The sequence below is a fragment of the Vanacampus margaritifer genome, chromosome 4 (assembly GCF_051991255.1).
Source record: "Vanacampus margaritifer isolate UIUO_Vmar chromosome 4, RoL_Vmar_1.0, whole genome shotgun sequence".
Lineage (NCBI taxonomy): Eukaryota > Metazoa > Chordata > Actinopteri > Syngnathiformes > Syngnathidae > Vanacampus > Vanacampus margaritifer.
In genome coordinates, this window is record NC_135435.1 from 17,909,699 (window position 1) to 17,936,238 (window position 26,540).

Here is a 26,540-nt window from a genome sequence, read left to right on the forward strand (position 1 = left end):
GTCACTACACTCGTAAACACACCATTGTAATGAATGGAAATGATATCAGTTCACCCGCCCAAGAAAATAATTTGTTTGTCAATATGCTGTCAAGCGATTCATATTTTTTAACTAATTAATCACAATCATTTTTATCGGGATGATCACATTTTTCAACTATTTTATACAAAGCTTGTAAGAAATATTTTATTGAGTAACATTTTGGAATTAATGTAAAGTTGTCATGTTCCTTGGCCTGCTTGTTGTTTTCTTTTTCTTTTCCGTTATCAGGGGCTGGCCAATGGGTGGAGCTTCCTGGCCCACACCTGTTAGTCATTGTGATCAGGAGGATATTTAAGCACACTGCAACTGGAGGGCCAGTGTTGGGTTATTGTAAGTCAATTGCTTACTGCCATAGCCAGACTCCATTTCCTTGTGTCAGCAGTCCTGGGTACTTTTTTGAGTCTTTTCTTTTGCGTAAGTACCTTCTGTCATCGTTACTCTAGTTTACCTTTTTGCTGTTCTGGTTTTGGTTACTTTAGATCTCAGTTGGAAGCTTTGTTTTTGGTGTTTTTGTTTATACCCAATTCCCGCGTTACACAACTGTTCTTTTGTTTGTACTTTGTATTACTATTCTTGCGTTGATTTGTAGCCCCGTGGAGGTAACTTGAATAGGGTGTGATTTATTTATTTATTTAGTTTCCCTCCAAATATATTTTTTTATTTATCTAATGATCTGTGGAGCAACTTTTAAAAGTAAAACTACGTAAAGGTCTGTCTTTGCGCCAGATTCTCCTCCAAGTTTGGCCCCAAAGTGGGTGGTGTGTAATAACACACAAACACAGATGAAGAAAAGTTCCCCAGCTACTTGTGACTCAGAAAGCTGCAGTATAATAATAATGATGATGATGATTATTATTATTATCATTATTTATTATTGTATTAATTAATTTATTTACAGAGGATAAACATACGCTTGGAACACTAGCTACATTATACAAATATTGAAGGTGTTAAAGCACCACCACAAAGATGCTATTTGTTAACCTGTTTGTGGCTTTCATATACGTTAGTGTTAACCTAGTGGACTTTAAGGCAAACTTGTGTGGTTGTTTAAAATATGCAATGTATATTTATTTTCTGTTTAGTTAAATAGTCAACTTGAACTGGGAGTGGAATTAAAACACATTTTAAGAATTGCTCGCTAGCTGCATAACTGCTGCTTGTTGTAAAATGAGTTGGGTTGAGTTGACTGTGTTGAGTGCTCATATATCAAATTATTGCTTGCAAGCTCAGGTAAAAAAAATTTTTAAAAAAAAGATACATTAAAAGCAGCCAGACAATCATACCTCTTGGAATGATCTCAATGAACCACTATTTTTAGGAATTTAAGCTTTTTCAAAAGTGATAGTGCTGCTTTTTTTTCTTTTCTTCGTGCAATGAGTTCTTCGGAACTTCTCCAACAGTAACCGACCAAATCAGGCCACTACAGACAAAAATGTCCCCAACCGCAGCATTTTACTCCCCTCCCCTGCACTGATGGGTGATGATGCCCTCTCCCCAAAGTCCCAGGCTGCTCCGCCTACCTGACAGTCCACCAGAGACCCAACAGTATCTCAAACGCGGAGTCGGCTGACTAAGCATTTACTGCCAAACCTCCCTCGTCTGAGCGAGAGAGGTGCTCCTCACTGAAAACTCAAAAAAATAATTAGCAGAGTGGAGCGCTGCCCAAGCACGCTACACTAAATCTAGCACCACTTCACATACAAATGAAGCCCCACGTCCCCCCTTTCGGCACCTTTAAAGCTCAAACTGATATGTGCTCGTGACGCAAACCGCTCACATCTCACTGTACACCGTTGTTTTTATTTTTAACTTTTAAGTGTCTTTTGGTCATCAGGCCTAAAAATAGTGAACTCTTGATAAGTGTCCAGTTTCTCCCTCCCACCTGGAGAAGGAGTTGGAAAGGGGTCACGCCCAGACTTGGATGAACCATCCAGAAGGTTGTTAATGTTTATCCGCGCGCCCCCTTTCTGTCTCTCTCAGGCGTCTGCACCTTCGTCTGTCTCATTAATTTTCCCCTCCACGCGAGAGGTCAACCTGGATCGATGTCACCTGCCCTCCATTGCAGAGAGCAACATCCTGGGACCCAGAAATAGACCTCGCTGTGATAGAAGAGCTTGTCTGTAACTACATGCAGCTCTGAGCATGTGTGACTGACGTGAACCAACTGCTATGATGGGCAAAACACTGACGTAAGGATACAAATGATAGTTTTGAAAAGGGAAACTGGATCATTTTGAAATGTGACAAAAGTAAGAGACAACCTTTTTGAAGTCAGGTGGATTTGAGTGAAACCTGGGCAAGTCGTGCACATAATGGGCAGAGGGTCGGCCGCTGCTCATCGATTTGTGGTCTGAGTGGTGTGCTTTTCCAGCCTATTGGGCCTGTTGATTTGGCAGCAGGGGTCTAATTGCCTGGTCAGCTTCAATAAATCAGTTTGCGAGAAAGTGAAAATGGTGGCAAACTAATTTTGGTCGGCGAAAAAATTTGATAGACATTTGCTCTATTAGACTGTCTGTCTTTCTGTCAGAATATCTTGTAGGACTTCATTTAATTATGTAGGGATGGGCGAATACCAATACCAGGTATCGTATTGGATTAATACCCGGCCTTATTTCAAGGCATTGGTACTAGCGACGATGACCTGTTTTTACAATCAGGAGCAAGAAATTATAAATTAGAAGAACAGAAAATTGTCATGAATTACATATAATTTTAAGTAAGGTGTGTCTGTACCAGAATTTCGTGATTGGTCAGTGTTGTAATTGCAAACAACCAGTTTTGTATTTGTCTTTATCTTTCACGTTTTCCAACCTCTTTTTTTCAGTTCAGCTATGCTATGAATGACGTAAATAAATTCTTCTTCTTTGAGTACGTCATTATGTAGCTGCCATCATGGTCAGACTGAGATGCCACAGTTAAATCAGTGACAAACTCGTGTTGCTACAACTCTGTTAAATGGTAGATATTCCTAAATGTTATTTGAAGCACTATTGTATTAAATTTGATGCTATGCACTTCACCGTAATCCCACATATTTTGATTGGGATTTTTCTGGCCACTGGATTATTTGTTTCATTTTATTTATTTTTTAATTCATTTTATTGTGTGTTCTATAGCTAAAAAATATGTATTTTTTTGAAGAAATGGAAGAAGATAATAGAAAATGACCATTAATTTTATGCAATTTTAAGGAAATGTGCTATATTGGTATATATAGGTTTTTCTTTACAATTATCTGTCATTGTTTCTTTGGAACTATTATTTATTTTAGTGGCGTCGGCACTTGGCATTTCTGTCGGTGAGTACTGATGAGTTGAATACTTGTATCAGTCTGAAAAAAAGTGGTATCAAAATTCGTGTTTTTTAAGTTTTAGCATTCAGTATTTTTTATCTTACTTATTTTTATTTACTCATGTATGATAGTGAAGAATGCTAAAAAGCATGAATCATAATTTCAACTCTCCTTTCACTTCCTAAGCATTTGTCGTATCATCTAATATTGATTAAAATAGAATATGATTTAAATTTGCTTTGCTTTCTTAGACAGTGATTTATCTCATTTTACAATTATATGCCTGTTAAAAGGGGTAAAATGTTACAGTACTAAACATCCTACACAGAACACATATTTGTCTTTATTTATATATATATATATATATATATATATATATATATATATATATATATATATATATATATATATATATATATATATATATATATATATATATATATATAACAGTTTTACCTAGTACAATTGTATTAAGGCAAACAATATTTTTGAAAACTTCTCTTGATTAGCGTCCAGAAACAGATTGTACAACAACTTCCACTCTTCTGAGAAGACTTTCAACAATTAAGCTTTTTTATCCCCTCCATTTATTCAGACCATTTTTCAGGAGATGGGAGGGGGCCTGCTTCACAATCTTGGTTCTACTTTGTTCAAACATAGTCTGATAGGGACCTCGGCCTTTTCCACACCAAAGTCATCCAAGTATACCTTAAAAAGGCTGAATGGCCTTCACTGGAGTGTTGGAAACACAGAATTGTCCAAAATATCTTAGTAAGCTTTTAAAGCAAGTAAGATATATGCTGATAAAATATTTGCATACAGTAAGTGGTACGTCTCAATCGTTTCCCAATTAATGTGTGCTGGCGTTTGTGACGTGTTGAAGTGCGACACAGATGCAGTGAGGCGAAGCAGCACTCGGACCCCTGCAGCTATTTGGCTGACGTCAGTTGGGCTTGGGTTTGCCCCTTACAGAATGCTTATGAGATCACACACCAGCCGGCTGCCATCTATATTTGCACACATTCATCTCACCTTTTTTTTCACACACTGATACATATATACACACGCACACCTGGTGTTTTATCTGTGTCAGCATATCGTGGCGCTCTCGCTCTCTCGGGACTCTGAACTCTAGCATTTCTTTGTCTACTGCGTCTACTTTCATAACGCACACAGGCCAGTTGGCGTGGTTATCTGAGATTATCCCCTCAAAATCTAGCTCGCTCACAGTTCTGCGTAGCTTCGGTCGAGTCACAGTGATTTTGGTGACACCTCTTCGATCCTGGCCGGAGTCGGACACACTTTCTGCCGGCAAGGACACCAAGACCTGGCTCTCCATCTCCATCACTCAGCTTGTCCCTCTGGAGCTACGTGGTCAGACTGCTCATAGCCCCCCCCCCCACACACACACACTTCTCATACACTCGGATTTGCATAAAACAAAGACGCACCTCCCGTATGGGTTTAGACCGCTGACAACCGACCACACTGTACGGGGCCCCTCTGCGCTCCGCTGGCAGGCTGTAAGAGCGCCGCATCGCCAACCAATGCGGCCAGGGAGCAGAGATTTACGAGGCCGCCTGAGATAGACATCCTCATAGTTTTCCACTTTAATTTGTTTAACATCCGTTCCTCTGGCATTGTTTATACTCCCCAGCCCTCAGCCGTGAGCAAAGGGCGCCTAATTCACAGTGATGACGTGTGGAAGCGGGGATCACTTAAAACACTTCATCTTTTCAAGATTTGTCCTTGTCTCTTCTGATGGCTTTTGTCCTACCTCCCTTCTGAAGTAAAGTAGAGCTGGAGAAAGGCCAGCTTCTGATCATACACCGCACAGCCCACATAGACACAATGAAGTAAATATAAAAACATTCAACACGTCCATACGTGAATTCAGTATGAACATTGAAACACAAAGCTTCTTCCACACTTCACATCTTGAAGGTTTGCTTTTAATCAATCCTACAACTTCACTTCAGTGAGATAAATTTGGTTTATGAGTTCTTATGCTTGTGTGAATGGATCTCAGGAATCACACCACCCTAATGTCCAGCAGTAGCTGCTATTTTGTGTGCTGTGGGACATTGACATTAACATAAAATTGTAGAGAATGTTAAGCATTGCAGCAGACCATTTAATGGGATATATTATGGGACATGTACTTTTTAATTGCTTACATCCAAATTGTTGAGTCTCAAGAGTGCCTCGACGCTCATTTAGTGTGAAATGACACAACCGATATTTAACATTTTACTACAAAAAATCTTGCTTCCGTTTACCTAGAGTGCTTTTAAATCTTCCTAAATTCTCATGACTCTGACTTTACATACGGATGGAATTTACAATAAATAGGAAGACACTGTATCCTTTAGGCTTAAAATATTCTAGCAACAGTTTTAGTACATGCAAGAGTTAAATGTTACTGACGATGAATTGTGAATGAATTGTCATGGCACTTATTCTTATAAAAGAAAAATAATGGGGGGGAAAAAAGCTGACTGATAGAAGTTTTTTTTGTTTTTTACCTCAGGGTACCAAGGGCGCGGAGGAATGGGGCTTGAAATCACAGATGGAGGAATTTTCTGGATGACCTAGAGAAGCAGATAAGATTGGAGAAAAACACAGGAGAGGATAAATGACTATCAAGGTAAATACACACGGTGCCATTTGCTCTCATTCCTCTGTTTTCTCCAGCATGTGTCATTCTCTGCCACCCTGTCAAACACACACAAATAAATGCACCACACATTTCACAAAGAAACAAATAGTTCCACTCTGAGCAAGATTCTCCCTCGCCTTGTCTGTCTGGTTGAATACAGTACATGGATCACAGTAAGTGTTTGATGCAGAGGGAAATGTAAAAATTTGCATGCAAATAGACTTTACAGGCAGAGCCCCATGCATCAAAACACTGTAACCACCAGAGACGAAATATCTAAGCGTGCGGTGTGTCGCTGCGCAGAGAAGACAAAATACTTTTTACCTGCTCAGCTCATTAAATGATACAATTAACTGTTCAAAAAGGGACTACATTCATCACGCAGAGAAATGAACTGTGACGCTTGGCATTTGTGGCCTTCGTCGTTGACACTTCATGAGAGACACTTTCATTTTCAAGTAGTAGCGCAGGTGTGTGCAGTTACTCAGTGGCTCAATAAATGTTATGTGGAAATGTTAGCTTGGATGGCGGCTCCCTGTGCTGGGATGCCGAACAAGCCCGGTGAGGAAGAATGACTAAAAGAAAACGAAAATCTTGTATTTCCAAATAAATGGCGCACAGATCACTTTTAATAATTGTGTACAAACAAATTACTGGTAAGTATCTTCATTTTGTTTTTAGTTTGAAAAATTCTCAATAGATCTTTCCATTACAATCTCAGCATGTGCTATGGGATTGTTACAAGTGTGTGATTTCTTACCCCCCCCCCCCCCCATATTTTTGAACAAGTCACCATTATGTGCAAAGGGGTTGCTGAGGGATGATGTTGCATTTATTTAAAAGTCACCGTCTCTTGGTCTGGGTCCATTTACAGACATATAAAATTACGGCAGCAGGTCCCGAGCACCTCATTACCAACATAACCTGCAGCCAGTCTTTCAAGGACAACTCTCTAATGACACCACACGTATCCGCTTAATGTCTATTTGAAGCACACAGTCACTTCCCACTTCAAAAAAAAAAAAAAAAAAAGGGGGTGGGCGGGGGGAATTTATAGAAATAGCAAAAGCATTCTCGGATTGAATAAGCACCTTAATGGCTCCCTGATGTCAGTTTAATTCTGAAGGAGTTTAGTGTTTCCACACTCTATCTCGCTCATATAGAATGACAGGAGACCGGATTTTCATTATCTTCTTCATCTGCTGCAAATCTGTAAATACCATCCTCAGATGTGAAAGCCATTCGAGACACTGTAAAAAAAAAAAAAAAAAAAAGTACAAACAAATTGAAACAAATTTATGTCATTCTGTGACGGGAAAGAAATTTAATTGGAGTGAAATTGATCTCTGAAAAATATGTGTTCTTAAGGAATGACAATAATCATTCAAGTGGTTATAAAAAGTCTACACACCCTTGTTCAGATGCCAGATTTTTGTGATATAAAATAATGAGACCAAGATAAATCATTTCAAAACATTTTCATACCATTAATAAGACCTATGACCTGTACAACATGATTGAAACAAAATCAATATTTTTGAGAGGTGAAAGTAAAGAGAACACGTGCACACACTCTTTTAACTAAGCACACAGCTGCAACTATTTATACCTCTGATTAAGCTGATTAACAGGTGGCAGTAGTGATTCAAAATTGAATTTTCAGCCTTCAGTAGCTTTAAATATATCATGGAATACAATGATGACAGTCATCATCAAGTTCATAAAATAATGAACGGTGACATTACCAAGACCTGGATGGTCCTCTCAAATTGATGAAAAGACAAAAAGAAAACTGGTCAGGTAGGTTGCTAAGAGACAACATTGAAGAAGCTGCAGAAATTTCTGGCAAGCACTTGCCATTTCTGACATGTGACAACAATCTCCTGTTTTCTTTATATGTCTGGTCTATGGCTATTGGGTGTCAAGATGAAAGTCTTATCTATTGATCATAATTCCAAAAAGTAGGTTTCACCAAAATGACACCGTACCAGCAGGGAAACATTTGAGGCTGTTTTATTTCAGCTGGAACTGGGGCTGTAGACAAGGTGGACGTGATTGTGAAGAGTTAAAAATAGCGGTCAGTGTTAGCACAAAACACCCAGGCTTTCTGTTGGAAAGCAAAAACTGTCAGGAAAAGCCTACTAGAACATTGTCACTTATTTGGGGTCACTCAGAGGTATTAAAATAGTTGCAGGTGCATGCTGACTCCCATTTAACATGAATTTGCACGTGATTGGTGAGTTCTAAATACAGACACGGTCTTCGTTATAAGTAGGTGTGTAAGTCACTTATTTTTACTCCTCAGCTTGAAAATTATTTTTTCTAATTGAGTTATACACTAGGTCACATTAACGTTAAGGTCCCAAAAAGTTATTTTTATTTTTTTTTAAATAGCATAAAATGGTGGTATTTGAACAAGGGTGTGCAGACTTATTATACCCACTATATAGCAAATGATGATGACATTTTTCCTCAAAAACAATAGAGAAGGTTTTTACTTTAAATAATTTGGCAATGGCCAAACAGAAAATGGGTATAAATAAATAAATGAATGAATAAATAAATAAATTATTGGAACTGACTGAGTTGTGTTGTATCTCGGATGTGCTTGTCCATCTCATTTGTTAGGCTCTGGGCAGAGGAAATGAGTGTGGGCTCCCCGGGGTAGAGATTACTCTAATGACTTTGAAATCAGCCTTGTGCGCCGTCCCTTTTGACCTCTACTCATCGTCTGCTCCAGAAGATGACAAGGTGATAGCTGTACATGCGCACATACTCATGCTCATGTGTTCACACCTACTGTACATACATGCACGTTGAACAAAAAAACATGAACACACACAAGCAGATCCAGATAGTTGCTTGTGAATCTTTGAAAGGATTTTTATCCACGATTTGTACGCATGTTGTCTGCAAATGCCACCGTGACTCATTTCATGGAATATCGGGCAGAACAATGCACGTCGACTTTCTTTGTTTGAGTGTGTTTTCAGTTGTAAAAAGTATGCAAGTGTGTTGTTAGTTTGGCTCAAATCGCTGTGTGCCAATGAGAAAACAATCAAAACGAGCACGCAAAAAGAGTTGAAAGAGGACATCTTAACCAGAAACCATGTTGTCATTTTTTACATGCCACTAAGAACCCACAACACTTGGCTGTAAAATAAATGAAAGAAAGTCCAACTGTCCCTTTAAGTTTGCAAAGACGCTCTCTGAATTGGAAGAAAAGCAAACAAGTGTCTGTCTAATCTAAGGGCCTACCAATGCGTTGTTAGAACAAAATATGAAAATAGCACTGCCGCATCTCTGATCAAATAGATGTAATTAGATACATTGAGGAAGACGGCGAGCGGCTTGGCTGTGACTCGCGTAGCATGTGCACGCATGCAAAAAGCCGAGAACGGCACAGCTGCACGGAGCTACGCTCTCGATTTATCATCCCTACATCGCAGGAGCTAGCGGGCCGCACCACTATTAATCATCAGCAAAAGCATTTAATTCAGCACAAGCCCAACTATTGTCTCAGTCTCTGCAGTCTGTCGGCTGGGCAAAACAGCAGACACCTCTGAGGAAATCACTGGAATAAAAGCAGACATGCAAATGTTGCTTAGCAAAAATCACCCAATGGGTTGCACATTACTACCAGTAAGATGCATTTTTATTATAAAACTATACTATGGGGACTAACAGAGCCTCGTTTGTAGCTTTGTACAGGCACATGTTAGTTTTCATAAAAAAAAAAAAAAAAGTGCCTTTAAGTGGCTGCTGGTTTATGCAACTGATTGTCCTGAAACAATGGAGAAAAAAATGTCCATTACACTTTCTTTGGCTCAAAACCTAGACAAGTTTCTTGTATTTAAGAAAAAGCCACTGTTAGGAAAAGTTAAGTGACTTCTATTAGGCAAAATATATTTTTTAAAAATCTTAAAGAAATATCCCAAAAACACCCAAATTACATGATCTGGTTTCTTCTACCTTTAGCAGCGCCCCCTCACATGACATGACTGACCCCCCTCCCCCCTCTGCTCGGACTAAGCTCCGAGCCAACATCCATGAGGCCCTCTGACAAACAGGATGAAGTGGAGTGGAATTGAAAGATCCACAAATAACAAAGTGTGAGCACACACGCGTAGTCAAAAAAATAAAAAATAAAAAATCTGATCAACATGACATGAGAGGGAATAAAATACATGCACATATCACATTTACTTACATGCTTGCTGAGATACACACACTTATTGACGGGAACATGCAATTAAAAGAATGTAAACATCTAATATGTGTGTGTGTGGGGGGCGGGGGGGGGGTCTAACTATATAAAATACATCCTATTGTTTTTTCTTAGTTATGTTTTGATTCATGGGCCCTTTCCATTGCTGTGAATCAAATTCCAAATTGACTTGCTCTTATAGAAAGTGTTTTCAGACTTAATGTAGAATAGGAAACATCTATCAAACTGCCAACTGTAATTAAAGTAAAGTAAAGTAACAATAAAAACCACTGCATGAATTAATTATTGTGTTATGTGTTCATGTTGCATGTGTATTGACATGTTTGCATGCCTCTAATAATTTCAACATGTGCTGTGTTCCCATTTTTGGCATATTAATTTGGGGATAAATACCAGCTGCTAAAACCAAATTCTTGGGTGGTCTGTGGGAAAACAATACATGAAGAAAATAATAGTTTTTGTGCTGCAGAACTTTTTATGATGGATTTCTCTGCTTGTTGTTGTTTTGGGGATCACAGTGAAAATTATGAGGAACAGTTAAAGAAAAGTAAGAAACTTATTGAAGGCAATTATACATTTATTGCATATCATTTAATTGTATGAAATGACAAAAACGAGCACATATGAACATCACATATGGTTAGTGAGTGAAATCATTTTGCACAGCAAAATATATATATTTATATGTATGTATGATGTAAGATTAATTCACATATTTTCAAAAGGAGGCTCCCTCTTCTTTTTTTCTTTAAATTTATACATGCAGGGTATCAATCCCTGACCATCTAACAATGTCCAGACATTATCAATTATATCAATTATTGCTTTGCAAATATTGACTTTGTTGAATTCAACACAACATCCTCTTTCCTGAAGTGATATTGAAAGTATTGCATGTTACAAATACCAACATGGGCCAAATAACTGTGGGAAACCTAACTCCCTCCATATCACGATGACAGGCCAGAGTGTTTAGTGCACTGCACTCACAATACTTCAGCTTCTTCACAAAACTCCTTTTAAAGCATTACGAGCTGAACAAATTTGTTTTTGGAAAATAGTGGCAAAAGGGAGTTTTCGCTCATCTGTCGCAAATGTGCTATACAATCCTGCTCACTGCATCCACTTGACCCGAGCCAGTCACATTAAACCGAATGCTTTTGCTCATCAGCTGCATTAGTCATCTAGACGCTTCAAACCGTGGCACTTTTCTCTCCTTAAATTTATAAAACTTTGTACTTATATTACACTTTCATCTTTTTTTGTCAAATGCAGAGGAATACTATTTAAATAACAGTTTTTAACAAATGATTTCCTTCACCCCCGAACCATGCAGGATCCCCGCTTGATCCACTTCCGTCATATTCATTGCACCCTAAAGACGTTGGGTGGTGGTGCACTTCAACACAGCTGAAACGCCATCGCACTGTACAGTACACAGGTGGGAAATCCTGTCACTTTTTTGTGTAACTGTCCCAAAAAAGTGAGGAGGCATAAATGAAATATGAATGCCATGCTGGAGTCACCTCATAAAATAATAATAATTAAAAAAAGACATAGCACAGAGAAATAAAACATAATAAAAAGAACATACATGTCCAGCATGCGGAATAGTTCAATAACTCTTTGAAAAAACAATGAATACATAAAAGTCTCTGAAGAAGAAGCAAATGCATGAAATGGCTGGCAATCCTCCAAGTTTGGCAAACAAAACAAAATTACATGAATGCACTTTAACAAGTATCTGCACACTGGTTTCAAACTTGGAAAAAAAAATGGCAAAGGGCAAGTTGCTGAACTAAGTTGGATCCAAATCAGACACTGCAAATCTAATGAGGGTTGAGCACTAGTGACAAATGGGTCATTTGTAGACTACATGAGATTTGTGAACGCAAACGCATCGCTCCATATAAACCTGTTTAAAATGTGTCAGATGAAAACAAAACAAAAAAAAGACAAAATAGTTCTTATTAGGCATTTACGCCAAAATGGGGAAAGGGGGAAAAAAAGTTCAAACAAACTTTTATACTGGGGCAAAGTAACTCATCAATTCTTTTTCTTTTCTTTTCTGCGTGAATATGTTGAGACTCACATGAAAAACTCCGGAGACGAAGGGTTGTTGTCGCTGCTCGAGCCACTTTCTCTGAAGCCGTTGCCGATGAGCTTCTCATACTTTTCTTTGTACGCGTCCCTCTCCCGGACCAGCCTGGAGATCTCCTGCTTGAGGTGATCCACTTGCTGCACCAGTTGCGTCTTCTCGCCCTCCAGGACGTGCCGCTGCTGGACGCGCTTGAAGCGACACGACTGCGCGTAGCCTCGGTTCTTGAGGGTCCTCCTCTTCTGCTTGAGCCGGATCACTTCTTCCTTGCTGACCCCCCGCAGCTGCCGGTTGAGCTCCCGCACGGACATGCTGACCAGCTGCTCGTCCGAGAAGCGGTCGTCCAGGCGCATGTGCGGGTGGTGATTTGTCCCGGAGACGCCGTTGGACTGGATGCCCGGCGCCTGGTGATGGTGGTGGTGGTGGCCGGCACCTCCGCCGCCCCCACCTCCTCCGCCGCCACCGCCCCCGGCCCCGCCGTGGTTGTGGTGGTGATGGTGGTGGTGGTGCTGAGCCCCGTTTTGCGCGGCGGCAGCAGCGATGACCGCCGAAACTACCGCCGCGGCGGAGCCCATCTCCTCCCCGGCCATGGCGCCCCCCGGGCCGCCTGCGCCTGCGAACTGCTGGCCCCTGGCGTAGCCATCGAACGACTGGAGCTGGTGGCTGCTGTTGATGAGCGCCTCGACCGCGTCCTCGGGGCTGAAGCCCAGCGCCTCTGGATTGAGCTGCTGTTGGTAACCGGACATCCAGTAGAAGTCCTCTATGTGTGTCTTCTGCTCGCTCCCCGAGCCCGGACTGGGCGCCGAGAAGCTCGGGGAGGGGGGCACAGAGCTGCAGGGCGTGCTCATCGGCGTGGAAGACAAGGATCCCCCGGCGATGAGGCGGCTGCACTGGCTGATGGTGCGATCGGGCTCGACCGGCTCCTTTTTCACTTCAAACTTCATCAGATCGAAGTCATTAACATATTCCATGGCCAGGGGACTGGTGGGCAGGTCGGAGTTGCTCATTGCCAGCTCTGATGCCATCCTCTTGCTGCTGCTCACAGTCCTCCAGACGGGCTGAAGAGCAGCCGTCGCGCCGGGCTGGTTGGCGAGAACGTGAGCCACTTTGAGGAACTTTGTTAAAGAAGAAGAAGAAGAGTTTCTCTAGCGTCCTGGCTCGGACTACTTTGGCCGTCGCTCGGAGGCTGTTGCGCACACACACCGGCCGGGTGTCGCGCACACGAGGAGCGGAGTCCCTTCTCGGCGCGCGTGTTGTATTTCAAACATTTAACACAACTTTTTCACGCTTCTTTTCTCACGGAGACATCGCGACCCGAAGCAGCCGGCTGCAAGCGAGCGAGCGAGCGAGCGTGGGCTGGACACGGGAGCGATTTTTTGAAGCAGGCATCACACAGCAGTTGAGTTTAAGAGCTTTGGAGCTCACATGACGTCAGGCTGCAAGTGGGAAATTGTCTCGGACGAGGAGCCAATGGGGTCGCACACTCCGATAGCTAATTAGCATATTAGTCGACTACAGGAGCCCAAAAATTTTCACCCCCTCCCGTGTCAACTGTCAAAGGCCGTCAACTGACACTCAGCTGGGAAGCACAATCTCCCTGCTCTACCTCTGTTTGCATGAATGACAGTTGTTTAATTATGTCAGTGGAAATTAGAAAAACAGGCACGCTGTTGATTCATTCCTATTTTTTAGTCTTATTTCTGAAACGGTAGATCACTTTTAATCTATTTCTATTTGAATATACAGTAAAGCTTCTGTGCATTATTTTATTGTCAATTAGTAACTTATAAACTGCAATAAATGCATTTGTTTATGCATATATTTTACTAAGTTGGCACTAATTACGTTTTTAAACATAAAACCCTACATGATCCAGATGCATGTTGTATTGTTCATGTTGAATAAAATGATTGAAAAATAAAAAATAAATTAAAGAGCACGCTGCATGCACTAGTGCCAGTATTAAACTCAACACTGCCACCTTTTGGACATAGCAAATATTAAAATAATCAAATTCTCTCACAATCATATTGAGGAAAAAAGAAATATAATAAAGTGTTTATTTTACAATGTTTGACTTTCCTCAATGCAACAGCCATTATTATTAATACTAAGTTTTGGTATTATCAGGCAGTCAAAGCTGAAGATGTTGTTGTGCATAAACATGAACCCAATGTTCCATCCAAGCTATCATGTCCCATGGCCATAAAGATGCCTTTATCTAAGCACTGGCTTGTCATGTTGCAGAGCGCTCGTATAATCTGCTCACTTTCATTGCACTTTATCTCAGTTCAGAGGTCTCCTACTTTGACTTGACTTGTGTGCAACGCAGCCATTCGACTTCTGTACAGTTTGTGACCCTGGTTACCTTCTCACCCCGATGTCCATTGTCAAAAACTCACTATACACACATGGACAAAGTTGTTGGTAGCACTCTATGAAAGAAAAAACACAATGATCACTAAAATATTGTGGGATTGTTGGCCAACAAGCCAAAAATGCTTCTAGGATAACACTCTTGCGACAATGTTAAATGTTTCTTTCTTTAACAAAAGGCTACAAGGAAAAGAACACTATTCTCAGTGTGAAATGTGAAGGGATCTTGGTTGTGTTCCTGTTCTACTTTGACAAATCAGGCACAGAATGTCTTGAAGCTGTGCTGGGTGCAAAGAAAGCGAAATACGTATATGAAGGGATTTAGAAGCGAAATGTATAGGTCATGTTTTTTCCAAGTGAATTAAAAACAAACACAGCTAATAAAAAAGAAAAGAAAAGCTAAAAACTAAACGTCAGGCTATTCTGAAGAGCCCTGATAAAAATACTATTGGACATATGTGACAGATGTTTAAAAAAGAAAAAAGTAGTACAACTGATTTTATCTTTTTAATGTTGTACACATATTTCAGTGGAGCAAACAAATAGCTGGCTGGTATTAAATATTGTGGCGTGGTGCCAGGAATTCAAATCTAACTTCTGATAAAGTTCCTCCTCCATAATGCTCATTCTCACGCAGTACCAAGACCAGAAAGGCATTGCATTCATGTGGAATTTAAGGCCGTTTGCATGAGTTCCCCATTGTGTGCACCATAATGACAAAAATGCAATAAACGGCGGGCACAAGGTGCATTCAGTAAGAATACGGCAAGAGAGGGGAACCGACTGACATAGTGCTTTCAAATTGCATTTTTTTTTTTTTTTATGGAAGAGAAGCATTATTTGTTACTCTTTCACTATTGTAATTTGTCCCCATTCATATTTTAGCTTGTGCTTAATTGCATTTTGTTTCTTTAGTTGTTTTATTGTGTGAACACATTTCTCACATATTTTATTTTTCTGTGTGTAATACAGGGATGTGATTTTTCCGCTAATTCGCGGAATTCCGCTTTTTTTTATCTCCCCCCCCAAAAAAAAAATCCGATTTATTTTTTATTTTTTTTTGTATTTCATTGTGTATGCACATGACTCTCGACAGATAACATCTTCTGCTATAACAAAGACATTTGTGGTATGCTCTAATATGAGTTACTTTTCATTTGGTCATGATACAATTATTTGTTCATGAAATTTGAACTCTTCAACATTATTTATGTGTTAACTTAGTAATCACATTAGATATGATGATATTCTCAGTGATAGTTTTTAAAAGCAAAGGCAGTCCAATGTTTTTGAATGTGACTGATTTTGAGTTGACTAAAACTGCCATTTTATATGGGATAGTTCAATATACATTGAAAATTTATGGTGTTGTTTTGTCTATTTCTTTGTCATGTGAGTGCATTGAAAGTACTTAAAAACACGGAAAACCCATGAGCTCCGGGGGGCTTCGCTCCCCTTGTCCCCCCACCAGGGCACTGCCCTGGACCTAGCTGGGTGCCAGCGGCCCCCAGACCCCCGGCTAAATTTTCAGATAATTTCACTTTGGTCAAATCACATCCCTGGTAATACATGTTTCTCAACGTCAGGATCTAAATTAGCAAGAGGTTGGTATTTATTTAAATAGACAGTTGGAGGTTAATCCCAGTTAGGATTGTTTGGTCTTAATTGGCCAAGGTCTGCACTCTACTAACTGCCAATTGAGTTTACTCTTGTCTCTTGTATATTAGGCTGGATCTGACGCGTCCTTGCAAGCCAATAACCGTGCAAGACGATACAAGTTTATTATTAAACATGGTACATTCTTCTGTATTTGTGAGTTAAAGGGGAAGTCAGGTCAAACATTTTATTTTCAATAATATGTTCTATGCACCCCCCACTAGTCTAAACATGGTGAAATCCACCCGTTTTTATCCATCTGAGGGGGCGGGCATTTTGCCTTGTACTGTACACTTGATGTCAACTGAAAATGACATCACAGTTTCTCAGCGCTCAGGAAACGACTAATCACGGCTCACCTGTTTACTGAAGCTGAGCCGTGACTGGCCGTTACCTGAACCCCGAGCAACTGTGATGTCATTTTCATTTGACAACAAGTGGCAAAATGGCCGCCTTCCGAGATGAATAAAATGGGTGGATTTTGCTGCTATATGTATGTTTTTAGACTAGTGGGGCTGCATAGAAAATATTATTGTTAAGAAAATATTTGGGTTGACTTATTTAATAGTACATTTTCCATTACTGTATATAGTATACTTTTTAAATGTTTTTCACCAAATGTCAAACAATTAATAATTTTATTGTCAATTTTTCATATACATAATATAAAACTAACATAATTGTCATTTTGTATGGGCCAAAAATAAAAGTTATATGTAATGTACCCAACCAGTAACTGTATGTGACACAATGCGCAAAACCCAACGAGTTAATGATTAATACTAGTTCAATTTTAATGTATCGTTTATGCTACACACCCTTAACAGCATGTGCTATGCATCATCTCAACAATGTCATATTGATTGCGTTGAAGAGCAACCTAGAAATATGGCATTATAATTATAGGGGAAAATACTTGTGTTCCCATCTTTTTGTGATTTCCCTTTTCCCTCTCTTGATTTTATCTTTAATAAAAAAAATTGTAAATGTGGCTCTAAGACCCCTTTAATTGTAATGTTTTACACACTCATTGAGTAGCAGGTCAGCACTGAAGTTAATCAACAATGGGCGCAGACGTAACCGGTGTTTGTGCGCTTGCTCGTCAATACGGCACTCGGAGTTTTGGATTAGAACACAATTTCCAATAGAAGCCTATTGTTTCTATTTCCACTCGGTTACCCTGTCATCTGTTTGGGCTTACCTGCGCAGCAGTGGCCCGTTCCCTGGGGTGCGACCACAGCAGAGCGAGACTAATACACAAACGAAGGGAGAGCTCATTAGTCATGACAGAAGAAAGTGGCGGACCTAAATTAGCTGCTTTTGTGTGGCTGAAGTTATTGATGATGCCGCGCAAGCGGAGATGTGCGTGGAGAAGAGGAGAGGGAAGGTATCAACCACCAAATTCATACAATGTGAAAGAAAAAGAGGTTTTAACATTGTAATGTTATGTACAGTATCAGCAATGTTTCATATTTTTGCCATTTAAGATATTCAAATATCTCTTCTGTTTGAATAACAGCGAATATAAACGTAACTTAATCACTAAAACTGTGACGCTTGTCGTTGAAATGCGAGTTTGACGACTGCACTCCTGCAGAGTGTTCCGTGACAGACGTGAGTGAATGAGTGAGTGGAGAGAGCATAGGTCACTGAATTGTTTGCTGTATGACTGCTAGTCTATATGTGTGCGTTTGTGTGTGTCCAGACAGCTATCTAATCAGCTCCTTTGCATTCCATCACTTTTGCATTCAGGCCTTAACACGAGCCCATTACACTATCAGTCCTGAAGACAACCTGTGAGCCGATAATACCGCTGCAAATATAAGCTTGAACGTCACACAACTTTTGAGAAGAGCACAAATCCCATTCATTGTGTAGTCGTGTACATCTCAAGAAAGACACACACTTGTTTTCTGCCTGTACAAAGCGTTGCTGTCTGCCTGTACAATTTCATCAGCAGTCAAGTGAGAACAACAAAGCTGCAATATTAATTTTCACCCGAGCAACAGAATGTGGGCACAGCCATGTCATAATGACCCTGATCCATTAGTTTGAGGCAGGGCGAGGCTGTGGCGAGTGCAACAAAGGAGAGAGCGGACAGAAAAGGCCACAAGAAGAACAGATCTTGGACTCTGACGTGGATTTTTGGATGGCCTCTCTGACACTGGTGGCAACTATTTAGTCAGTGTGTGGCCTCTGTGTGATAAGAGGACTTTTGTCTTAAGATTTTCATGAGCAGACCTGCAGTAGTAAACTGTTTTGACATTTTTTGGTTAATATGTAGGCTATTAAATTGCTATTTTTTTTCCCGGTTGACGACAAACGTGAGCTGCACGGTCCATGTTGAGCACCTTTGAGTCAATACTGCACAAATTATCCATAATTACATTCAAATACACATGAAACATTGGTTTACTGTCATGGCTAAGTTAATGTGTATAGAACTGAATGATATATGAACTGTTGGATAGATTTCTAAGATTATCACCTCAGGTCCTATACATGCATTCACGTGATTTAGGCTTTATAACCAAGAAGGCTTTGTATGTGTGTGTGTGTTGCTTGTCACATTTACCCACGTGTGTGCCTGTCTTTGTGCATCAGATTCTGTTTTCGAATACTTTATTAGGTCCAGAAGCGCAATTCAATACATACAGTACATCTACATACACACATTCATACAGTTAAGATAATGTAACGAGTAAATAACAGTTGAGTTAGATTTGTATGATGATTAAAACAAAACTTGGCATGCTGATTCCAGAATTGCAGTCAGTTTTTCCTCCACAGCTTACCCTCCAGAAAAGCAAAATTCCACTGATTAGCTGTAATTGACTCATCTACAGTTGTGTGCCAACTTGTTTGTTCCGCTCCCAATTGGTCAGTACTATCAGTATCTGCAAAAAGAAACCTAGCATAGTAGGAATTAAGATGATTAGTGCTGGCTTTCTCTTGACCCTGTAACCTATTTTGTTTTATGCAGATTTTTGTTGTTGTTTTCAAAGCTTGTAAATATTCAATGTTAGTGTTTTATTTACATACACACTTATTTTGAATATTTTAGGAGAACGGGGATCCTACATCTCAAAAACTTCACATGATAGAGAAAAAAATGATATCAGTTTTGGATTCTGCACCTGAAATTGTGTTTAAAACAGCCGTAAGGCTTAACTTTATAAAAAAAAAAAAATGTTCCCCAGCTTAATACCTTATGATATCAAACAACCACAACCCAGACATACAATACTGGTCACTTAATTTGGTACAAATCTTTATTTGTTTTTTTGTCTCCTGGAGAGCTCAGTATTGTTCATTCGGTATATTTTACCGATTTGACATGTCATCATCATTGCTCTCTCTTTTTATTTATTTATTTATTTTTATTTTGTATGTGGGTGAGTATGTGTGTGTGTGAGTGTGTATTCATTAGTTCACCTAAAACCTTTTAAAAAATCCCATACCGTTCACCTAAACTGAACACTTCCAGCCAGAGTCGTGAGGCCGTCAGGAGACCCGAGGAAGGACCAAAGAAAAGAAAGGAAAGTGAAATCCAACACCGAACAGACACTTGGAAAATCTGATGGAAACCAATACAACAGTGACAAATATACAGAGATTATAATGTTCACTTTCCATTATGGGTTAAACTTACAAGTCGATGCATCAACTTCACTTCTTCACAGTGGCAATTATAGCTTGTGGTCGATTAGTTGTCAATCACATGTTTTGGAAACAATATGGACGCCTCACTAAAATCAACAAGACCTGTACTACTACGGCAAACTTGCAAAATATGCACGTTGATCCTCAAATGTAAGAAAAGCACAACTGCAATGGATACCCATCTGAAAATGCAACACTAGAAATGAAAAGAAGCAAAGACAAAGCATTTGTTGATCAGTGACCTTCTTTATTGTAAACATGAATGAATGTCACCAAAGAAAATATCTAGCGTTCCTACCGATCGTCAATGCCCCACCCTGGCTCGCTCATCCTATCACAAATCACAGTTACCTTGGTCTCATTAGGCGTCGGATTTTAGTTGTTATTGTTTATACTTTTTTATATTATTTCTTATGGGCGAAATTGTTAAATCTGAACAATTTTGGAGGTTGATCACTGTCTCATTGTAATCATACGATTATCTCACAGGCATGATAGTATTTTTGGCTTTAATCCCCTAAATGAATTAAGTACTGTTTACATGAGTCCACCTTATTGTGTACAACACAGTGTGTAGATACCAATACAGGTGGTCAACTTGGGAAAGATATACAGAAATGTTACTGCCTTTTGCAGTTTAGCTGTAAAAATTCACCTCTGCTGATGATTAATGTCAAATGCTGATCTCAATTACGATTGGTCAGCCTTGGTGGAGGACTGAGCTCTAATTCACAGCATCATGATTTTTTTTTAATATACTGTTATATCAAATGATATAAGTTGGATTCTTAATTGTGAATTGGTAACCCGCACGTCACCCACGGAGAGACGACAATCCCCACGCAAATGACGCCAATCTGCTGCCGACTGAATCCACGCTTGCGTAAATGCTCACGCTGAGACGCACATGCGCATGCCCCATAGCCTAATGAGAGAGTTTCTGACCTTTCCGCGTGTACCCCTGGAGAATATTGATGAATCCCCTTTTAAAAATAACTCTCGCCTTGTAGGGTCATTAAATGATTTACAGTTATTTCACAAACGCATAATTATTGCATTTATTATGCTGGGAGTGTTCAGGGTTAGGACTGGACCTAAAGCAAAAGCGTGAATAAAAGTTTCACACGGCCACTATGAACCTAAAGCGTATAGTATATCATGCAGTTACTGTTGCTTTAATAACAAAGAGGACTTAGAATTCAGGGCTAATCAACCTCCTCGTAATATTTTGCAACTGTAAAAATGTTATCCATTTCTAATTGCAGTTCTTGCAGTGACATTTGAGACTTATATTGTTGTAGATTTTATAGTTTTATGAGGTAAACCTTTGGCCTGCTGGAACGTGAGTAGATAGATTTTGTCTCTTCTCAGATCATCACTATTATCTTTGTCTAATCGCCTTTAATCTAAAATAGTGATATAAGTCATTACAAGGAATGTCATATTTGGTCCAGCCGAATAAAGAGTAACAACCACGACGAAAATTAGGGTTATGGAATTATCTTATTCAGAGACATCTGACCCGCAAATGTGCATCACCTCCATCTCTGTGCTGCCACTTTAATTAGCATTATAAAGGCCTTTGTCTGTTTCAATCCTGCAGTCTGTATCTATCCCAGTTAATGATGTCATCTCAATTGTTACATTGGCTTAGCTGGTGAAATGTCATCTGATTGTGAGCGTGAGCTTGGCCCTTTTAAACCTTTCCCGTGGGTAAAAAACTGAGCGCCACATTGAGCATTAAAACCAGACTCAATTTATTAAGATGATTTTAATTAACTTGTTTGGAAAACATTTAATTACACCCTGAGCGTAATTAAAGACATTTCTGAAGTGTTGAGTGAGTCTTAATGGAATGTGAAGAGGCAGGGAGAGAATTCAACAGACAAGACACATTGCCAACCCCACTGAGTCGACTTCACTGAGCAATCAAGTATGTGCCGCTTATCAGAAGCTAACACTGTTAGCTAATATTTGCATCCATCCCAACGAAAAGCAGCTCTGCTTACTTTTTGACTTTGACCCAAAAAGTGTTTCCCGTGGTATAATTAAGCCATCACTTGAAAGTGGCAGATCTTTGCCTAGCCTAGATGCAAAGTCAGGCTCATGCTGTCAATGACAAAGCTTTTATTCTTTCAACTACAAGGCTATGTAGTGTAATAGTATTTAATTGTTAACTAAATATCTTTAAAAACATGGGCAATATACAGTTGGCAAAGCAAACTTCATTTTACGTACAGTTCAACCGGTGCATTAAGTGGTGATGACATGACTTGTCAGTCATAAAACGAGCGGGTTGAGGCAATAGTTAAAGTGCAAGTTTTCCTGCCAAGACCATAAAAAAACACCTTCCTTTGGAAAGTTGTTTAAGGTGGGCCAAATGTCTGTACCCATTCACACCTGCACCACTGGCAGTAATGGGAGGCCTGCATTCTCACCTTTGCACCCCAGCTGTGTGTTGGAGACAAAGTCAGACCGGAGGGTGAATCCATGTCAATATGAGTACAAGAGACAGCAGCTGTATCCCTGTAGTCATCTCAGTTCCTGGAAAACTATTGGCCTTGAGGCAGAACAGGATAGAATTGTACATTTTAGCGTGTTAGCTTGAGGCAAAAGTGTCAAAACAAAGATAGCTACAATGTTTCTTTTTACTTTATAAAATCTCCAAATGTTATAATCGCTTGCAGCGTCAGTCTCCTACAAACCTTGACCCGTTCTATTTTGTGTTGGTAACGGCTTCAATGTAAAGCAAACGGATGTTGTATGGTAAAAGACTGCGACGCTATTGGTTAAATCTAGAGTATACAAACCTACAGTTTGTATGTTGAGAGCATTTCCTGCTGAACAATGAGTCGCCAAGCTTTTCTGACACAGCCGGGGATACCGTGTGTGTGTTGACAGATTGCTACAGATGATGTATATTTGGAGACAAATTACATGTTTACTAGTAATTGTGTCTGAATCTCATACTTTTTGATAATAATGTGTTATGGCAAGCTTTATCAGAATGTCATGTATGCAAAGTGATTATTTTATTTAAAATAAATAAAATGTACATAATTTGTTGACGCTTTTGGTATGGATGGAAATAATAATTAGATTGATTTTTGAGTAGTCTGATGATTAAGTTGAAAGTATTGTTGATTAGGTTAATTGTGTCTTGTGTAGCCCACAAACGTCCCAAATGATGGGAAGTGAAAAGAGTGTAAAACCGGAAGGCAATTAGCACACAGGCTTGTTAAGTTAGCATTACTTCAGCTTTGTTCCTATTTGCTGAACTTATTGACTGCTTTGATCTTGACGCTTATATATATATATATATATATATATATATATATATATATATATATATCAACACTAAACACGAAGGTTTTGTTAGCGACCTTAATTTGTTACATGTGGTGTGTACAATGAATGTTGAGTTTTATTTGAGACTCAATCATGGCTGTGTTTATCCCTGCCGTATTTTTGAATAAAGAATGGTCACCAGTATGGACATAAGCGGTGTAAAATCAATATTTTTTGGCACTGTAGTAAAACTTCCTTAATACCATATAGTCATGCATGTAAAATTGCGCTTTTGCGAAATAAGATGCCAAACAACTAAATAACAAATGGATGTCACCTGCTGACAAGCCTTGAGAATCCCATTCTTTCTCCACACATCACATGTTTTGCAATGCGTTTACAATTCAATTGGCTAATAAATGCTCATCATCCAAATTATGATCTGTGACTCCAGAGCTGTGGCATCAGAGTTCACATGGACAATGATACCCAGTAGTCGGAGCACATCCTTGGACACGTCTGACATTCCAGCCAGCAATTACAGCTCTATGGGTCAATCCAGACCAATACACCTCCTCACCAGGACAATAAGCACCATTGTTTGCATACAAGAGAAACGCTCTACATTGTTGTTCTGCTCCAGTCTTGATAACAAACTTAACTGGATCATTAGAGCAATTGTCAGTCATTGCACACTCTCACGTTAGTGTAAAAGCATTGGCAATAGGCCAGGCAGTAAGTTTGTTTTCTGGAAATAATGTGTTTTAAATAAGTAATAAATACGTTTTGACATTTTCCACTACCCACCTTTCCTGACCTGATAACTTCCCAACAAAGTCCCTTCATATTCTATTTCTCAAGTCCCATTTAAAAACATTCCAACACTTGGAACCTGTACTATATATCATACAACTATTATTCACACTACATACAGTATGTGATAATGGCCCGAGAAGGAATTTTGTGAGCGAAATGGGGTTTGCAATTTGGTCCGCCCGTCCGTCTTCTTCCGCTTATCTGGGGTCGGGTTGCGGGGGCAGCAGCTTTAGCAGGGAAGCCCAGACTTCCCTCTCCCCAGCCACTTCAGCCAGCTCATCCGACGGGACCCCAAGGCGTTCCCAGGACAGCCGAGAGACATAGTCTCTCCAGCGTGTCCTGGGTCGTCCCCGGGGCCTCCTGCCGGTAGGACATGCCCGGAACACCTCCCCAGGGAGGCGTCCAGGTTTGCAATTTGGTGTGAAATGAAATATTCAATATGTAATGCAAATGGCATCATTCCTTATTAAGTATCCTTCTATCCTATCTACTCTTGGAAAATGCTCCATCCAAAAGTGGATTTCAGTTTACTTAAGATGTTCTCATCCAGGCACAATAATATGGGGTATATACATTCACATACACTTCAATAAGTACACCTGCACAATGTAAAGTTATTTAAAAATAATAATAATAATAAAGGAGGGACAATTTGGTCCAAGGAAATCCATCTAAACCAGGGGTGTCAAACATATCGCCTGCGGGCAATTGGCCCGTTAGGAGTCCAATTTGGCCCGGGAGGACTGAACACAAATAGCAGGTTTTCACAAAAAATGACTGTTTTGTCCACTGGAGAGCGCACTGACAAACATGTGGCTGTTACTCAGAATTTTAAATATTTGACGCTAATTTTTGTTAACAAAATTTCAGATCACTCTGCATTTAATTTAAAAAATGGGAATATTTAAATATGTGTAAATATTTGCACCCAAAAATTTGATGTATTTTAACATTTCGTTATTTATGAGTTAGGCCATGGACATACTGGTCCAGCCCACTTTAGATCAAATTTGGGTCAAAGTGCCCCCTGAATTACATTGATTTTGACACCCCTGATGTAAACCTTTTGCCTTATGCCACGTTGGAATGATTGTATGTTAAGAACTTCCACTTGTCATCGACTGTAGCAAGTCAACTGTAGTAAAGATGGTAGGTAATGAACTCCTTCTTGTTAGGTTTTACAGTGACGAATGAACAACAAAAAAAGTTGATCATATTTAAATCCTGAGGCTGAAAGTTTTAAAACAATGTTTGGATCAACGTGAATGTCTGAAATGCTTTGGCAAGTGCTTGGCCACAAATGTTAAAAATACTATAAACCAATCATGTCCCACCTTTTCAGTTGCATGACATGGCGTATTGTACTGCACCGATGGAAGAATTTTTTGTGTTTTTTTCCCCCTCCCTTGTGTCGCTATTTGAGCCGTCTGCGGCAAAGGTTGCTCACCGCTGCTGCTGCTGTTCAGCAACCATGTCTTGTGCAATTTTCCCTCAAAAGAATATTTGTCCGCCATCTGTCTGCTGCTCCCACTCCATACCGATTTGAAGCCAAGACACAGGGCAACTCACTTTCTTATAATGCAGAATACCAGATGAGTCTTCTTTTTTTTTTTTTTTGTACCGCCACACTCTCCCAAACCAATATGAAATAAAAACTATAAATCTAAAAATAATTACAGCATACATTGAACTCTTTTGTCATCACCGGGAACTCTGGCTGGTAGAGTTTGGATGACAGCTATGTGTTTCCTGTTGCGTTCCTTTCAGGCTGCAACTGGCTGTTAGAAGCATTATCCCAGACTGGAATTATTACAAGGATGCCAGATAGTCACACAAGTCAGTGCATAAACCAATGCATCTTCTTTAATTGGGTTTCATGATTAAAGGTTCTATATTACACCAGGCAGAAGGTGCAGTGCAAGTGTCTGCTAGTTATTTCCCCCAACAAGACAAAATGAGAAAAGTTGCCTGAATGCAGGGTTGTATTATGATAAAATGCTTGTGTAAATGCACTCAAGTACGCATGAGTGCAGCTCAGCGCGAGTACGGGTCAGCGGGGGACAGGGGAGGCCAAAGCGCAACACGGTAGAACCGTCCCAGTGTTAGTAGGCCCTTAGTCTAAATTTTAAAAGGGTCCATTATTGATATACAAAAAAACACACACATTTATTTATATAGGCCATGCACTTTAGCTAAATAGAGCCCTAAAAGTGGATTTATTTGTGATATTATCTTAACCTATAAGAGCAATAAATACAAAAGACATGGGAGCTTTTACCTCAATATGCATTTTATTCTCCAATATACAACCTGATGTAAAATGTTGCAGCAAATGCTAGTAATAAAAATAACATGCGCGTTGTGCTACAGTGTTGCAGTCAGAGCAAGACATAAGTAAAAGAAAGTTGTTTTATTTTAC

The 26,540-nt window shown here is 39.7% G+C and overlaps 1 protein-coding gene and 1 long non-coding RNA gene across 2 annotated transcripts in view; one reads left to right on the forward strand and one right to left on the reverse strand.

Annotated features, from left to right (window-relative positions):
• LOC144050603 (uncharacterized) overlaps positions 1-9,965 on the forward strand; it is a 77,841-nt gene extending 67,876 nt beyond the window's left edge. The window contains exons 4-5 of the long non-coding RNA XR_013293877.1: positions 5,868-5,984; positions 8,625-9,965. This is a non-coding gene — a long non-coding RNA (uncharacterized LOC144050603). The remainder of the gene's footprint in view (positions 1-5,867; positions 5,985-8,624) is intronic.
• mafa (MAF bZIP transcription factor a) overlaps positions 1-13,721 on the reverse strand; it is a 69,427-nt gene extending 55,706 nt beyond the window's left edge. Inside the window, exons 1-2 of the mRNA XM_077564009.1 lie at positions 12,317-13,721; positions 5,863-5,928 (exon numbers count right to left, since the gene is read on the reverse strand). Of these exons, the coding sequence (XP_077420135.1) occupies positions 5,901-5,928; positions 12,317-13,347 (1,059 nt within the window). The 5' untranslated portion in view covers positions 13,348-13,721 and the 3' untranslated portion in view covers positions 5,863-5,900. The remainder of the gene's footprint in view (positions 1-5,862; positions 5,929-12,316) is intronic.
• Between the last annotated feature and the right edge of the window lie 12,819 nt (positions 13,722-26,540).